The sequence below is a fragment of the Lepisma saccharinum genome, chromosome 21, assembly GCF_977018435.1.
Source record: "Lepisma saccharinum chromosome 21, izLepSacc3.1, whole genome shotgun sequence".
NCBI lineage: Eukaryota > Metazoa > Arthropoda > Insecta > Zygentoma > Lepismatidae > Lepisma > Lepisma saccharinum.
In genome coordinates this window covers 1140627-1159723 of record NC_139249.1, presented here as the reverse complement: position 1 = coordinate 1159723, position 19097 = coordinate 1140627, and the positions used below count along the sequence as shown (strand labels likewise).

Here is a 19097-nt window from a genome sequence, read left to right as displayed (position 1 = left end):
GGCAACCCATCTGCAACTAAAAAAGATAGAGATACCTATTGCTGTAAGATAAAGAGAGAGACTAAGCTGGCAACAGTGGTGAGCGAATATGTATTATTTCCAAGTCCCGGGCAACACTGGCAACATCAATTGCGGTTCAGTGTTGCCAACTCACCTCAAGAATATTTCACCATATGATATTTTACAGGCGAAGCTAATCTACGAATGGGAGTTGGCAATACTGACTAGTGGAGGTAGCCAGGGCTGCGTCCGAATTAGCAACAGATGTTACCTAGAGCGCTGTTCCATCCGGGACTCAGCCAATCTCTGTTGTCCGAATTTGCGGTAGACGTGGAGTTGGAGGGAAGAGCAGAGAGGTGCGACAGATGCATGCTTGAACTTGCTGTGACGCTGCGCTTGGCAGCCATATTCTAACATTTACTGATTAGACGATGTAAAACTCAATGATACTTTAACAGTTTATCGATAATACTGAATGTAGAAAAATTGTAAATAATGAAGTAGCACGTTATATTTTTAATATAACTAGTAAATAGGTGAAAATTATTGTCATGTTTGTTTGCGCCCCAGAGCGCGGTGGGTGAAGTTCGGGCTGATACCTGGCGGGAAAAGTGACAGCCGTACTACAAGGGGACATGCAGATTCGGACGACTTGGACGTGACTTCGACGGCATGCGAGAGCAACGGGAGAGAACGGGATGGAGTGCTTGCCAATCCGGACACGGCTTTTTCTCTCGGGAACGATGTGCCACACACACACGCGCGCGCCTATTTATCTATCATGGGTAGATCATGTTCTGCGCATTTATTTGTTGCGCTGACACAGCGTGATGAGTAAATGCTTTTTCTTATTTTTGAAGTATGAATGCATTTTATCGTAATCTTCCAAGTCTCGGGGACACCAATGTTTGTATATCGCGATTTTTGTAAACCTCTCTCGGGAACAATGTGCCACACACACACACACACACACACACACCAACATTGCTGTAAGATGAGGAGGGAGAGAGACCTATAGCTGGCAACAGTGGTGAGCGAATACGTATTATTTCCAAGTCCCGGGCGCCAATGTATATCGGGATTTTTGTAAACCTCTCTCGCGGGAACGATGTGCCACACATGTGTGCGCCTGCTTCTTATTATTTTTGTATTGTGATGCAAACAAACAAATAATATTTTTTTTTATTTTTTTAGGATTTCTGGCCTCTATAACCTCGCCAGGGTGCGTGGGTGCTCAACACCAGTTCTAACGGTCATAGCTATCAAAAGCCTAATGTCTCTGTAGAGTTTTGTGAGTTATTATTTTTTTAATTTGCGCATCGAACTAACTTATATTGGATTTTGATCGTAGTGTGCAGTGTTAATTTGATCAGAGGTGCCTTATTGGCTGGATTGTTGTTATTCTGCAGCACTGTTGAGGTGAAATCCAAATTGTACATGTGCTTGTCGAAATGTTTTTGTATGCGTGGAAGAGTGTGCTTGGACCAGTAGGGAAATTTATTTTTCGCACCGAGGTCTGTCGCGAAAGTCTTCGTGCTTGAATTATGCGAGAGAGTTGTTGTCGAAGATTCGTCCAATAGGAGTTGGCAACACTGACTAGTTGCTTCACAATTTTTTTTGTTTTTTAAATATATGATATTTCACAGGTGAGGCTAACCTACAAGTTACAAGTTGACGGCGTAATCTTCTATAAGATGATAAGTATGCAATAAGATGAAGAAGATGCTAACTGGCAATAGCGGTGTTAATGTTTCTAGCTTTCTACCCCCTCTCACCGGGCTTCCTCCCTCTTATGGTGCAGTGGTATTTAAGGATTCGATACTTGCACAAGTGGTTTTTGAAACTGTAGGTCCACCCCTGATTAGTCTTACTTACAGGGGACTCTTGTAAACACTACGAGGACGAAAAAAAGCATATTTTTGTTTTTCTACATGTATGTATGTATGTAATGCGATTTGTGTGGGGGTCAAAATTTTGAATTTACGGCTTAATTAATCTGCATGAATGCTTAATGTTTGATTTTTCTTATTTCTAGTTTGATATGAGATATACACAATTTTATTTTTTGAAGTACAGTTAATATTACCTAGTTTGGGTTAAGCTGTAACATACAACTAGCGATCGACACGACCACCTGACACACAGACAGAGAGAGTGTGAGTAAATTCAAAGTGTGATTTATTGTGAACTAAACTAACCTCACTTACCTACCTACATATAGTCTTACAGGTAACTCAAAAAGCAGAAAGTAGTACATAGCATGACAAGTCGATCTATCGTAAACTAAACTAACCTCACTCGCCCACTCACATATAGCCTTACAGGTGACTCAAAGGCAGAAAGGCAGCTATATCACTTGTAAGGGTCAACACACAAGATTTATTGCAAACTAAATTAACCTACGACATAAGCCATGGACACATCTTCCAGATAGGGTATAAGCAACTCACCTCTTGCAATTGTATAACGGGGAAAATTAACCTACAGCTGGCAACACTGTTTGAGTTGCTTTCGACGAGCCAAACTCAAATAGGCTAAAGCTAATCTTCTACAGCTAGAAGCTTGAAACATATACCCTCGCAGAGTATGCCAACTTACCTCATGTAAAAATATTACCTAGTACGGTTAAGCTGTGACATACAACTAACGATCAACACGACCACCTGACACACATACGGAGAGAGTGAGACAGCTTATACGCAATATATTCCTACACATGTACTGGGTTTAAAAGGTAACTTGCAACAACTATTTCACTCACTCCCTATCAAAATCTCCTAACCACATGTTTTTGACACTTGCCGCCAGAACATGGTGGTTTTAGACTGTAAATTCAACCCGATTATTCTATTTGTGCATGATGCCTGCATTTGGAATATTTTATTCTTGGCATACGGTATTTTGCGTGCTCCAGTAACCTTGCGCTCGATTCACGGAAGCTATGACGTGTATTTCCTGTTTCGCGAACATGCGAGAATTTTTCACAATAGATAATATATTGCAAGAGTGAGTTGTTTGTGTATATAAATCTAGTTTTGGAAATAGACATGAATATAATGTCAAAAATTATTGCATAACTTAAAAATATTGATATTTATTGCACTAGCAAAGGTAAATGTGGAATGCCCCGGCCCCTCAGCTGTTAGGTTAAACACCATAAAAATTTTATTACTGATAGCAAGCATTCTCATATCGACAAAAACAGATCTAGTAATGAGCTGTCTTGCAAGTCTCCCGAGTGAAGGAATATGATGCTATTATAAACTGTAAACAAGATATGCAGTCCCTCGCATGAGATGTACGAGGCTTATGAACCTCGACCTATAGAGTTGTACAATGGATGTTTTTTTTTTTAAGCATAGCGGTGTGTTTTCGCTTATTTCAATGTCATCGAGCGGGCATGTAAAGAAGGGGAGAGAAAAAAAAAGGAGGAGGGGTTATAACGGATAATTCATATTTCGATTTCAATATTTTTGCTAGTCACGATTCACCTGCTATCTAGAAGGACACTGGACGAAGGCTAAAAGCGAGTGAAGGAGAGAAATGTTATTTTTTTTATCTTTTTGATTGTGTGTGATGAAATAGTTTTAGATAATAATAGTAGGCTAATAGAATTGTAGAAAACGGCTGTATCGTGATGCGAGGCTGAAAGCAATTTCGAAAGCAGTCTCGGGCATCTTCGCGTTCAGCCAACAAGGAAAATGCACATGGAGGGCGCAACGGTATTGTCCATGGATGGTTTTTCTGAATAAACATACATATCAGTTTTTGCAGTCTCCAGATGGGACCGGAGCTTTTGTTTTGGTTGGACAAGGGGGTTCAGATAAATACATGGACATCAAAATAAAAGAAAAAAAATTTACTCCACTGCTCACATGTATTGAGTCTTCCAATAACACACCTCGCGGGGGCGTACCTACATGTATGCAAAATATAGTTAATGTCTTATTTCTCGAACCTGTGGTCTGTAGATTTGCTTTTGTTGGCAACAGAAACAGAAAAAATGGCACCATGTTATTGAATACTGATATGGGTGTACTGTAATCATAACAATTTTTCTAGTTAAAAATCTATGTCGAAAAGCAATGTTGGGTGACTTGTCTGTGTTGGGTCTTATTAACAACTTCACAGCTGTACCTGCACAACTCATCGACTACAAGGCAACAATGTTAGGAAATGTGTGCGTGGCTCCGAGAATACAATTTAAAATCACTAATGTGGCATGAACCCCCTCCACTTGTGTGTATTTGAATATGCGAAAATTAGACATTTTGAATAATCGATGAGAACAATCACAAAATCAGGTTGCACCTGTATGACGTGTTCAAACTTCAGACGATTTTTGTTAATCTACAAAAGCCAAGTGTGAACGGAGATTACTACGAAAATTGGGGAAAAGAAAAGAAGCGAGGCTATTTTGGCTAATGGCAACGATGAGGATGAATAATGGTTGTTTTGATAAAATTGACGAAGTCAATATGCCTAGCCTAAAATAAAATTCAACAATTAATGTTAAACATTTGCCACTCTGAAATGGCGACGGCTATCATCATAATATCACTTGTTTCTAACCTGTTCATATTGGCCCTCTCTCTACCCCTCCATAAATTCGATTCGAAAGGCACAATCATTCCAGTTCTTGAATAAGACTCGCATATGCCCTCAGAAAAAACAAGAGAAGAAATAAATAAATCAAGTCATGTATATTCTTCATCCCCCCAATTTTCTTCCACAACACCGCACGAAGCCTCGAGTTTCGGATATTGTTGTTGTGCGACAGGATAGGATAGATGAACCGTATGTTTACCGAGGACCAGACGTAATCAAACATTTTTTTTGAAAAGATAGTTGAAGAGGTTGAGACCATTGGCAGCCTCTTACGCGAATCGAAACCAAATGCTCCTATTATCCAGCGATGAACTTCAATCTCACAATAACATTGAAACGTGTCCGGTGTGCGATCAAAGGTTTTACCGACGAGAACCGGAAAGTAATTTCATCATAATTATTTCACCGGAAACTACATCGGTGGAATCTGTAACATAATGTATTTATGTATGTGTTTGACAATCATATATCACTTACTAGAACAATTTTCACATTGTTTTCACTATGTAAGATGATATTTTATTTATATTTACGATAAAATAGAGGTTTGGGTGTAATAACAGTTTTTTATTAATTAATTTAGAGATGTATTTTTTATTTGTTGAGTTAATGATTAGGTTAATTTGTTATTTTCTCGCGAAAAAAAAGAGGGGACCACAGCTGAAAGAAAATACACAACTTGTATTATTGAGGTCAAGAGTTTGTTTTAACATCACTTTTTGCACACATAGGCTAATCACGACTCGGGATATGTTTAAAATGGAATCTGAAACATTGATTATGCGACCTGACTGGAACTCGGAATAGGACACACTGATTACAAAACGTCGATATATTACCACTTGGTAAGAAATTGAAGTGTTTCAATTCACACATACACTCACAATTTAAAACAACTAAACTGATCGCAGGCCCAACTGGTGGCTGGCATACACAACTATCCATCCACCAGTTGTCTTCTGGGGCGTGTGTCTCGATGAGTGTCAACAACCTCCATTGTGAAGTAAAATCTGTAGGGGTAACATCACTCTCCAATTACAATGTTGGCAAACCTTCCAACTTCATCGTGAACGACGACAAAGGTATCGGCTACCTGATAAAAATTATCAACACGCTGCCTCCGAGATTCTGGAACGTTGCCGAAGGAAAGGGACTCGTGAACGACATCATCAACAAGTTATTTTTCGAGATGCATTTACCTGGCTACCAATACTGCGAACCGGGTACCAAACTCGAGAAAAGATTGGAGAGAGGAGACAAGGGTGTGAATCCGTTGGACGCGGCATGCAAAGATTACGATATTGCTTACAATACGCACACGAATTTGGATGCACGTCACGAAGCAGACAAGAAATTGGAGCATGTCGCTTTCAGGAGGGTCATGAGCAGAGACGTTTTTTTTTGTTTTTTTTTGGGGAGAAAAAGTTGTAGCATTGGGCATCACTATCGCCATGAACACGAAACAAAAATTTGGATGGGGAATCCTACCTAGAGTTATTTTTAACTGGCAACGAGGTGATCTTGGTCAGCACGACGAACCCTCAGCTGTTATAGAAGATATCTGAAACCAGCTTACACTAGTTACTTATAGCTCCCCCAATTTTCTCACGATGGTGGGTTGCTACCGGCCCTATACGTAGGCCGGATAAATTCCGACCAGAGCCGGATTCGAACCTATGCCGTCTCGCAGCGAACAATCTCAAGACGAGTGAACGCCGTAACTCGCTCAGCTACGGAGGAGGACTCTCTCTCTCTCTACTCTTTCTCTAATTTTCATCATTATTGTTAAAATTAATCCAAGAGAAAATATATATTTTGTGTTGACATGGGAAATATGCAATAAAAAAATGCATGATCAATAGTTAAGGTCAAAATCTGAATAAACAGTGAGGGTGATACACGCAAGCTTCCAGGCATGTGATTTGCACAGAATTAAATATAAAATGAGAGATGGAAGGTTTTTGTTACTATTAGAATTTAAGGACGGAAAATATGTACAGCGAATGAATACTACGTTTGACTAATCGTGAAGATGAGTATCACAGTACGTTTTTATCGTTCTTATATAACGTTTCAACGTTTATATAAGAACGATAAAAACGTACTGTGATACTCATCTTCACGATTAGTCAAACGTAGTATTCATTCGCTGTACATATTTTCCGTCCTTAAATTCTAATAGTAACAAAAACCTTCCATCTCTCATTTTATATTTAATTCTGTGCAAATCACATGCCTGGAAGCTTGCGTGTATCACCCTCACTGTTTATTCAGATTTTGACCTTAACTATTGATCATGCATTTTTTTATTGCATATTTCCCATGTCAACACAAAATATATATTTTCTCTTGGATTAATTTTAACAATAATGATGAAAATTAGAGAAAGAGTAGAGAGAGAGAGAGTCCTCCTCCGTAGCTGAGCGAGTTACGGCGTTCACTCGTCTTGAGATTGTTCGCTGCGAGACGGCATAGGTTCGAATCCGGCTCTGGTCGGAATTTATCCGGCCTACGTATAGGGCCGGTAGCAACCCACCATCGTGAGAAAATTGGGGGAGCTATAAGTAACTAGTGTAAGCTGGTTTCAGATATCTTCTATAACAGCTGAGGGTTCGTCGTGCTGACCAAGATCACCTCGTTGCCAGTTAAAAATAACTCTAGGTAGGATTCCCCATCCAAATTTTTGTTTCGTGTTCATGGCGATAGTGATGCCCAATGCTACAACTTTTTCTCCCCAAAAAAAAACAAAAAAAAACGTCTCTGCTCATGACCCTCCTGAAAGCGACATGCTCCAATTTCTTGTCTGCTTCGTGACGTGCATCCAAATTCGTGTGCGTATTGTAAGCAATATCGTAATCTTTGCATGCCGCGTCCAACGGATTCACACCCTTGTCTCCTCTCTCCAATCTTTTCTCGAGTTTGGTACCCGGTTCGCAGTATTGGTAGCCAGGTAAATGCATCTCGAAAAATAACTTGTTGATGATGTCGTTCACGAGTCCCTTTCCTTCGGCAACGTTCCAGAATCTCGGAGGCAGCGTGTTGATAATTTTTATCAGGTAGCCGATACCTTTGTCGTCGTTCACGATGAAGTTGGAAAGTTTGCCAACATTGTAATTGGAGAGTGATGTTACCCCTACAGATTTTACTTCACAATGGAGGTTGTTGACACTCATCGAGACACACGCCCCAGAAGACAACTGGTGGATGGATAGTTGTGTATGCCAGCCACCAGTTGGGCCTGCGATCAGTTTAGTTGTTTTAAATTGTGAGTGTGTGTGTGAATTGAAACACTTCAATTTCTTACCAAGTGGTAATATATCGACGTTTTGTAATCAGTGTGTCCTATTCCGAGTTCCAGTCAGGTCGCATAATCAATGTTTCAGATTCCATTTTAAACATATCCCGAGTCGTGATTAGCCTATGTGTGCAAAAAGTGATGTTAAAACAAACTCTTGACCTCAATAATACAAGTTGTGTATTTTCTTTCAGCTGTGGTCCCCTCTTTTTTTTCGCGAGAAAATAACAAATTAACCTAATCATTAACTCAACAAATAAAAAATACATCTCTAAATTAATTAATAAAAAACTGTTATTACACCCAAACCTCTATTTTATCGTAAATATAAATAAAATATCATCTTACATAGTGAAAACAATGTGAAAATTGTTCTAGTAAGTGATATATGATTGTCAAACACATACATAAATACATTATGTTACAGATTCCACCGATGTAGTTTCCGGTGAAATAATTATGATGAAATTACTTTCCGGTTCTCGTCGGTAAAACCTTTGATCGCACACCGGACACATTTCAATGTTATTGTGAGATTGAAGTTCATCGCTGGATAATAGGAGCATTTGGTTTCGATTCGCGTAAGAGGCTGCCAATGGTCTCAACCTCTTCAACTATCTTTTCAAAAAAAATGTTTGATTACGTCTGGTCCTCGGTAAACATACGGTTCATCTATCCTATCCTGTCGCACAACAACAATATCCGAAACTCAAGGCTTCGTGCGGTGTTGTGGAAGAAAATTGGGGGGATGAAGAATATACATGACTTGATTTATTTATTTCTTCTCTTGTTTTTTCTGAGGGCATATGCGAGTCTTATTCAAGAACTGGAATGATTGTGCCTTTCGAATCGAATTTATGGAGGGGTAGAGAGAGGGCCAATATGAACAGGTTAGAAACAAGTGATATTATGATGATAGCCGTCGCCATTTCAGAGTGGCAAATGTTTAACATTAATTGTTGAATTTTATTTTAGGCTAGGCATATTGACTTCGTCAATTTTATCAAAACAACCATTATTCATCCTCATCGTTGCCATTAGCCAAAATAGCCTCGCTTCTTTTCTTTTCCCCAATTTTCGTAGTAATCTCCGTTCACACTTGGCTTTTGTAGATTAACAAAAATCGTCTGAAGTTTGAACACGTCATACAGGTGCAACCTGATTTTGTGATTGTTCTCATCGATTATTCAAAATGTCTAATTTTCGCATATTCAAATACACACAAGTGGAGGGGGTTCATGCCACATTAGTGATTTTAAATTGTATTCTCGGAGCCACGCACACATTTCCTAACATTGTTGCCTTGTAGTCGATGAGTTGTGCAGGTACAGCTGTGAAGTTGTTAATAAGACCCAACACAGACAAGTCACCCAACATTGCTTTTCGACATAGATTTTTAACTAGAAAAATTGTTATGATTACAGTACACCCATATCAGTATTCAATAACATGGTGCCATTTTTTCTGTTTCTGTTGCCAACAAAAGCAAATCTACAGACCACAGGTTCGAGAAATAAGACATTAACTATATTTTGCATACATGTAGGTACGCCCCCGCGAGGTGTGTTATTGGAAGACTCAATACATGTGAGCAGTGGAGTAAATTTTTTTTCTTTTATTTTGATGTCCATGTATTTATCTGAACCCCCTTGTCCAACCAAAACAAAAGCTCCGGTCCCATCTGGAGACTGCAAAAACTGATATGTATGTTTATTCAGAAAAACCATCCATGGACAATACCGTTGCGCCCTCCATGTGCATTTTCCTTGTTGGCTGAACGCGAAGATGCCCGAGACTGCTTTCGAAATTGCTTTCAGCCTCGCATCACGATACAGCCGTTTTCTACAATTCTATTAGCCTACTATTATTATCTAAAACTATTTCATCACACACAATCAAAAAGATAAAAAAAATAACATTTCTCTCCTTCACTCGCTTTTAGCCTTCGTCCAGTGTCCTTCTAGATAGCAGGTGAATCGTGACTAGCAAAAATATTGAAATCGAAATATGAATTATCCGTTATAACCCCTCCTCCTTTTTTTTTCTCTCCCCTTCTTTACATGCCCGCTCGATGACATTGAAATAAGCGAAAACACACCGCTATGCTTAAAAAAAAAAAACATCCATTGTACAACTCTATAGGTCGAGGTTCATAAGCCTCGTACATCTCATGCGAGGGACTGCATATCTTGTTTACAGTTTATAATAGCATCATATTCCTTCACTCGGGAGACTTGCAAGACAGCTCATTACTAGATCTGTTTTTGTCGATATGAGAATGCTTGCTATCAGTAATAAAATTTTTATGGTGTTTAACCTAACAGCTGAGGGGCCGGGGCATTCCACATTTACCTTTGCTAGTGCAATAAATATCAATATTTTTAAGTTATGCAATAATTTTTGACATTATATTCATGTCTATTTCCAAAACTAGATTTATATACACAAACAACTCACTCTTGCAATATATTATCTATTGTGAAAAATTCTCGCATGTTCGCGAAACAGGAAATACACGTCATAGCTTCCGTGAATCGAGCGCAAGGTTACTGGAGCACGCAAAATACCGTATGCCAAGAATAAAATATTCCAAATGCAGGCATCATGCACAAATAGAATAATCGGGTTGAATTTACAGTCTAAAACCACCATGTTCTGGCGGCAAGTGTCAAAAACATGTGGTTAGGAGATTTTGATAGGGAGTGAGTGAAATAGTTGTTGCAAGTTACCTTTTAAACCCAGTACATGTGTAGGAATATATTGCGTATAAGCTGTCTCACTCTCTCCGTATGTGTGTCAGGTGGTCGTGTTGATCGTTAGTTGTATGTCACAGCTTAACCGTACTAGGTAATATTTTTACATGAGGTAAGTTGGCATACTCTGCGAGGGTATATGTTTCAAGCTTCTAGCTGTAGAAGATTAGCTTTAGCCTATTTGAGTTTGGCTCGTCGAAAGCAACTCAAACAGTGTTGCCAGCTGTAGGTTAATTTTCCCCGTTATACAATTGCAAGAGGTGAGTTGCTTATACCCTATCTGGAAGATGTGTCCATGGCTTATGTCGTAGGTTAATTTAGTTTGCAATAAATCTTGTGTGTTGACCCTTACAAGTGATATAGCTGCCTTTCTGCCTTTGAGTCACCTGTAAGGCTATATGTGAGTGGGCGAGTGAGGTTAGTTTAGTTTACGATAGATCGACTTGTCATGCTATGTACTACTTTCTGCTTTTTGAGTTACCTGTAAGACTATATGTAGGTAGGTAAGTGAGGTTAGTTTAGTTCACAATAAATCACACTTTGAATTTACTCACACTCTCTCTGTCTGTGTGTCAGGTGGTCGTGTCGATCGCTAGTTGTATGTTACAGCTTAACCCAAACTAGGTAATATTAACTGTACTTCAAAAAATAAAATTGTGTATATCTCATATCAAACTAGAAATAAGAAAAATCAAACATTAAGCATTCATGCAGATTAATTAAGCCGTAAATTCAAAATTTTGACCCCCACACAAATCGCATTACATACATACATACATGTAGAAAAACAAAAATATGCTTTTTTTCGTCCTCGTAGTGTTTACAAGAGTCCCCTGTAAGTAAGACTAATCAGGGGTGGACCTACAGTTTCAAAAACCACTTGTGCAAGTATCGAATCCTTAAATACCACTGCACCATAAGAGGGAGGAAGCCCGGTGAGAGGGGGTAGAAAGCTAGAAACATTAACACCGCTATTGCCAGTTAGCATCTTCTTCATCTTATTGCATACTTATCATCTTATAGAAGATTACGCCGTCAACTTGTAACTTGTAGGTTAGCCTCACCTGTGAAATATCATATATTTAAAAAACAAAAAAAATTGTGAAGCAACTAGTCAGTGTTGCCAACTCCTATTGGACGAATCTTCGACAACAACTCTCTCGCATAATTCAAGCACGAAGACTTTCGCGATAGACCTCGGTGCGAAAAATAAATTTCCCTACTGGTCCAAGCACACTCTTCCACGCATACAAAAACATTTCGACAAGCACATGTACAATTTGGATTTCACCTCAACAGTGCTGCAGAATAACAACAATCCAGCCAATAAGGCACCTCTGATCAAATTAACACTGCACACTACGATCAAAATCCAATATAAGTTAGTTCGATGCGCAAATTAAAAAAATAATAACTCACAAAACTCTACAGAGGCATTAGGCTTTTGATAGCTATGACCGTTAGAACTGGTGTTGAGCACCCACGCACCCTGGCGAGGTTATAGAGGCCAGAAATCCTAAAAAAATAAAAAAAAATATTATTTGTTTGTTTGCATCACAATACAAAAATAATAAGAAGCACGCGCACACATGTGTGGCACATCGTTCCCGCGAGAGAGGTTTACAAAAATCCCGATATACATTGGCGCCCGGGACTTGGAAATAATACGTATTCGCTCACCACTGTTGCCAGCTATAGGTCTCTCTCCCTCCTCATCTTACAGCAATGTTGGTGTGTGTGTGTGTGTGTGTGTGTGTGGCACATTGTTCCCGAGAGAGGTTTACAAAAATCGCGATATACAAACATTGGTGTCCCCGAGACTTGGAAGATTACGATAAAATGCATTCATACTTCAAAAATAAGAAAAAGCATTTACTCATCACGCTGTGTCAGCGCAACAAATAAATGCGCAGAACATGATCTACCCATGATAGATAAATAGGCGCGCGCGTGTGTGTGTGGCACATCGTTCCCGAGAGAAAAAGCCGTGTCCGGATTGGCAAGCACTCCATCCCGTTCTCTCCCGTTGCTCTCGCATGCCGTCGAAGTCACGTCCAAGTCGTCCGAATCTGCATGTCCCCTTGTAGTACGGCTGTCACTTTTCCCGCCAGGTATCAGCCCGAACTTCACCCACCGCGCTCTGGGGCGCAAACAAACATGACAATAATTTTCACCTATTTACTAGTTATATTAAAAATATAACGTGCTACTTCATTATTTACAATTTTTCTACATTCAGTATTATCGATAAACTGTTAAAGTATCATTGAGTTTTACATCGTCTAATCAGTAAATGTTAGAATATGGCTGCCAAGCGCAGCGTCACAGCAAGTTCAAGCATGCATCTGTCGCACCTCTCTGCTCTTCCCTCCAACTCCACGTCTACCGCAAATTCGGACAACAGAGATTGGCTGAGTCCCGGATGGAACAGCGCTCTAGGTAACATCTGTTGCTAATTCGGACGCAGCCCTGGCTACCTCCACTAGTCAGTATTGCCAACTCCCATTCGTAGATTAGCTTCGCCTGTAAAATATCATATGGTGAAATATTCTTGAGGTGAGTTGGCAACACTGAACCGCAATTGATGTTGCCAGTGTTGCCCGGGACTTGGAAATAATACATATTCGCTCACCACTGTTGCCAGCTTAGTCTCTCTCTTTATCTTACAGCAATAGGTATCTCTATCTTTTTTAGTTGCAGATGGGTTGCCAACACACTCTAGTTAATAATACTACATATTATACGCACACACGCACACACATACTGTGTTGCTATCCATCCATCTCTTTCTCTTTTACGGCAGTATATATTTGTTGCCGGCACTCCTTGCTAAATTGGCTAAACCCTTGCCAAGTAAAAAAGCTGTAGGTAGGTGTTGGCAATACTGCCGGTTGTTTAACTCTTCCCTCTCTCTTTTTTTTTTGTAAAAAACTATGGCAAAAATACCAGTAGGTTGGCAAATTGCTTTATGCACTGTAAGGCCTCAAGCAGAATTGCCAGCTCCTCGCTTTAGGTTAGGTTAGACAAAAACAAAAATCTTGGTGACTTTTCGAGTAAAATGTTGGCAACTCTCCTTTATTCTCGGGATTCATGTCAAACTGCAGTTTGCCGGAGATGGGGAACTGGTAATAATTCAAGTTGTTGTTGAATATGTAGAAAGTCTTGCCCACATCCTCGTCGTACTGGGTCAGGATGCTATTCAAGTGTATAATCAACAAACCGTTGAGTTTAGACAATAGGGAGGGCAACAGGTCCAAGCTCGCAGGTGGCGACGGTGCACTTTGGGCGAATGCCTCCATAGCCTGCTTCCTGAAGCCAAACAGGTTCATAGGCATTGTTATTTTATTTTATATTTAGCGATTCGTTTCGAGCCTCAAATAATAATTCGAGCGTCAAATAATAATTCGAGCCTCAAATAATAATTCGAGCCTCGTCAGTACTGCCACTATTTGTAGGTTAGCTTAGCCAGTGAAAGATATAGTGGAATCTTCGGATGGGTTGGCAAAACCCCCTCAAAAAACTAAAAAATTATACACCGTGAAAGGCTACGCCGAGAAACACTGGGGTTAACACCCAAAAAGCTACGCCGAGTTGGTAACACTGCTTGTGTGAGGTTGCCAACTCCCCCCAAAAAGCTTCAAAATATCAGTTGGTGAAATTTTCGTGGGGTGAGTTGGCAACACTGAGCCCCACATGATGATTCGAGCCCCAAATGAGGGCTGTGAACCCGGTATTGTGTTCTACTCGAGAGAGACTCTATCCAAGATCATGATGACAGAATAGTGCGTCCTGAAAGCCATCATCAGATAAACAGCTGCGTGGACGAAAAAGTACACTAAGTGACAGAAGCAGGCGGACACTGAGAAGGGTTGTGACCATGTTTTGCATGAAGAATGGTGCAAGATCCCATTATCCACCATCCAGGACTTGAATCTGTCCATTCCTCGGAGACTGGAGGCCGTTTTGGAAGCTAAACGCAGACCTGCACCTTATTAGCTACAGCATTCCGGCTTTTCTTCGCAGGTGTTTGCATAATTTTGTCCATCCCCTGTATCTTGCTACTGCTAATCATTTAAAGCCTTACAACCGCTCACAACTTTTTACTGTTTCTTTCCAGGTTTCAGAATCTGAGCAACTTACAGATACTGGATACTCTACTGAAGAATTACGACAGAAGAGCAACGCCCACCAACAATATGGGTAAGAACCACGCTTCCTTATTTGCTGTTAAAATTGCATCATTGATTCTTAACTAGGACTGAGCCGATAACACTTTGAACCGATACCCAAACTTGAAAATTACAATAATTAATATTTGTTCAAAATATTCATCACTATTGGTGTGTAAATAATCTTCAACAATTCTATGCATCTATTTACCCAAGATATTTGCTTGAGAGTGTTCAAGAATTGCATCAGAATATTAAAATAGATATTATGTCATCAGGAAATTTAGTTTTCGTGCAAAATAAAAAGAAACTTCGAAGTTTGTATAATTTACAGGATAATTAAGACACTGTGATAATAAATTAAGCGCCATAATAAAAAAAATACTCTTGTCAAAATGACGACATTTAGTTAAGTGTACCACGCAATTTTTATGGTAAGCAAACCAATAACAACTTCTACGATAATGGTAACAAATGGTATGCTTTTAAGTTGGCGTAATTCCAAGATGGAATATAGGAGGGAAGATGATGCATGGGGCTATAGCCCCCTCTGAAATGATAAAAGCAAAATTTTCAAGTGACAGTAGTAAGAAATTCGGCCAAAACCAAAATGTAACCCCCTCCCCCTTAGTCTAGTTTTCAGAAGTGGCGACTTGAATCTTTAAACAGATGTAAAACCAGAAATTCTAGTTGCATCTTGCGACTTATGGCCGCTAATTCCGAACAATGTTGGATATTCTCGCAAATTTCAGAAAATGACTCCTGTGGATTGCCTTTCTCAAAATGTCGACTCTCCAAGAATAATGTGGGAACTTATTGTATAAAAGTAAATTATAATGCAGGGTTTCCTTGTGACGTCACATAATATATTAAACGTTCCCACCTTTGTATATTCCATCTTGGACAGGTTCCTTTGCCGTGCTGTGGCATGTATTACTCAACTTGAATTATATATTCTGCTTTCTGTACATAAATAAATGTCTAACAGATTCAGAGTGAACAGTTTATCTCTCATATGTAGGCTAAACTCTTGTCTTATTTCAAAACTACATGAAGGCCCCGTGGAATCTCCCAATATGAATATATGTTTATTAAAATTATTAATTTGTGTTGGATAATTCACTTTCTATTGAAAATTAAAGACTTATACAATAATAATTTTTGTACAGCTTTGAGTATGATTTTATATTAATCATTTCCGTGCTGTATAAACAATGGCGGCGATTGGGTCCCAAAACTAGGGGGCAAAGTGCCGAAACTCAAGTCAACTCGAGTCAAGTTCACCTGCTCCAAGACGCATTGTGTTATTTCCATACTCTGTCCCGGCTAACAGTAGGCTTACCATATTTTTTTGGGTCCAACCCAGGACATATTCGCGATCAACTCGTTACTGCTGAAATTCAGTTCTCTTTACAAAAATACATTGAAATTACTTAAAAACGTTAACATTTTATTGGAACATTAAACTATAAATTGTACAAGAAAAAATATTAACATTATTTTCTAAACTCAATCAATTATTTTTCAAATGTTTAATTGAATAATACATTTTCTGATGTTTAGGAAGCCTCTCTGTTCTAGGTAGCATTATCTGTTAGTTGACTCAGTTGAACTTTTCACTAGACATGACTTTTTTCAAAAAATGGCTTGTTTGTTTTAGTAACATCATAAAATTCACAACATGAAAGTTCTGAATAAATTTTAACATTCAGCAGATGTTTAACAGTGGATACTGGAAGTCTGCCTCTTTCTGCTTGCCAAATATTCCCCATAATTGAAAATACTCTCTCAACTGGAGCAGATGTTCCAGGCAAAGACATAGCAAACTCAACCAGTTTAGAAAAGTTGGTCCATGAAATATCAGTCTTTTGAAACACCCTAAAAATTGCTTGCCACTTCTCTTCAATAGTATCTGGCACTTTTTCAGAACGTGAACCACAACCTACCTTTTGGATTTGAATTACCTTGTTCAACAATGTACGTTCATCAAACAGGACATCAATATTTATGGCATCTTTTCCAATTGCATTAATAACTTGTGCACTCTCTTGTAAATCACACCAAGCAATTTCAGTTTGTAAATTTATCCACTGAAACTTACTAACTTTATCAAAACTGTTTCTCCACAACTCTAAGTATTGGATACTAGAATTATGAAAATTGTCTCGCTTGAGAAGAATTTTTGTTCCTGAACATCATTATTTTCTTTTGGAGTACATAGCAATTCTTTGGCAGAAGTTGGTATAAATTTATGGGTTTTTCTTTCCTGAAGTTGACAAATTACTTGAGAATATGTTTGAAATGCTTCTGTTGCTGTGATAGAATTAGCTTCCAATTTCAAAACTACATTATTAAATAACTGTAGAGAACCATACAAAAATTTCAAATACAATTCACTTTCTGGATTTTCAAAAAAAAAAAATCAAGTAATAATTTTGGGCATTTGTCACAGCCCTTCAAAAATGGCAAGAATTCTTTCCATTGCAGGAAACAAACTAAGGAACCTTGTGCTGCTATGGGATAATACTTTTTTGTAATCTGTTTTCACAAATCACAGAACTCTTTAGTTACTCTTACTGTATATATGTGAAAATATTTAAAAAATATATATATAACAATAACTTCTATGTCAAGGGGTAGAGAATCACATGCTGTTTGTACTGGATTGTGTACAATATGGGCTGAACAACCAATTCCTAATATAGGCCTATCTAAATCACTTTGAACTTTTCTAAACACATTTTCTTCCCCTTTTCTCTTCACACCACCAAAATTACTGTTAGTGTTATCAGCAGTATAACAAACCAACTTTTCTTCAAGTTTGTATTTTTTCACACACTGCAAAAGATACTGAGTCAAAATTTGAGCAGCTTCACCTGACACTTCATCGAAATGTAAAAGTTTAACTTGAATTCCCTGCTGTATGCTGAAATATCTTACAACAATTGGAACAAGTTTTACTTCAATTTAGGGTCATATAACTTTTTAACCAGTTTAGAAGTGCAGTCTGGTATGTGTCTAGCAGTGCGGCATGAAAATGTAGCTTCTTTCGCAGCACACTCCAGATCACTGTTATTCCCATCTTTGGCTTTAAACAAATCTCTTATGTTTGCTGAAGCAGTAGCATTAATAGCACTCCTATGTGTAACGGTTTTCACATGGTCTTCAATATCACCTCTTCCTTTATGTGCAAGAGAAAATACTCCATTTCAGAGTGTACATTGCACACTGTCACTGTCGTTACACAGTTTCAAGAATTTGTATTCCTGCTGCAGGTTAACGTTAAATACACACTTTATTTTGCCCATTGCCAAATGTAAAGCTCTTGTAAGTAGTTATAATTATCAAAAACGTGTAGACGAGTTACTTCACACACACGCTTGCAAGACCACCAAGACGCTCACGGAAGTACGAAAACGGAATCACTCGGAATCGATATCTCGAAGTAAGAAAAGGTATAATCGATCCTTATAACTAATCGATCCTTATAATCGATCGATCTTTACTGCTCATAAATTCTGGTCGTGAATATTCAATACCGGTAGCTATTTTTATGTTGAGATTCTTAAAACCCCGGACATTTTGCAATTCCGGACATAACACCGGACAGCACTAAAAAATAAACAGGACTTTCCGAGCTAATCACGGACGTATGGTAAGCCTAGCTAACAGGTGGACGAGAACACGTGAGGGGGAACGGGATTGCATGTATTGCTTCGCTCTTCCCACTCGATCCCTCCCCTGCTGCTATGCGCGGCCTTGCTCCAGAGATAGCCGGAACAGAGTATAATCTTCGCCTTCGTGCTTTCTTTAAAGGTTATGTGTGAAGCAATGAACCAATTGAAATTGTATAATATGATTGCGAAGTGATTGTTGTAACTACAAACTGATTAATTTATTTTGCAGGCATGCCAACTGTTGTGCATTGTGACATCTATATAAGAAGTTTCGGATCCATCAACCCTTCAAATATGGTAAGAAGTTCATTTACTTACAAAGGAACAACTTGTATGTTTATTCTTAAGCCCCTATCACACGGAACTGGATTTCTAGTAGGAATGCCCTAGTTGGCGCTGAACTGACTTTCTAGGTAGAAATCATGGCCGCCTGGCTGACTGCTTGACTGGTTTGGAGGAATAGGACTTGCTTCCCTCGACTGGATTCTGTAGAACAGCCAATTAGAGCAAAGTTTCGCCATGTGAGTGTGCAAAGGAGCGTTTTTGTCTGTGGTTTTCGAGTGTTACTCCAGCAATGTATAACGTATACAGCATG

At 38.9% G+C, this 19097-nt stretch overlaps 1 protein-coding gene across 1 annotated transcript in view; it reads left to right on the top strand.

The window, feature by feature from the left end:
- The window catches only part of LOC146004434 (glycine receptor subunit alpha-2-like), a 90771-nt gene that overhangs the window by 40913 nt on the left and 30761 nt on the right, over window positions 1-19097 (top strand). The window contains exons 3-4 of the mRNA XM_083143290.1: window positions 14774-14856; window positions 18732-18799. Of these exons, the coding sequence (XP_082999416.1) occupies window positions 14774-14856; window positions 18732-18799 (151 nt within the window). The remainder of the gene's footprint in view (window positions 1-14773; window positions 14857-18731; window positions 18800-19097) is intronic.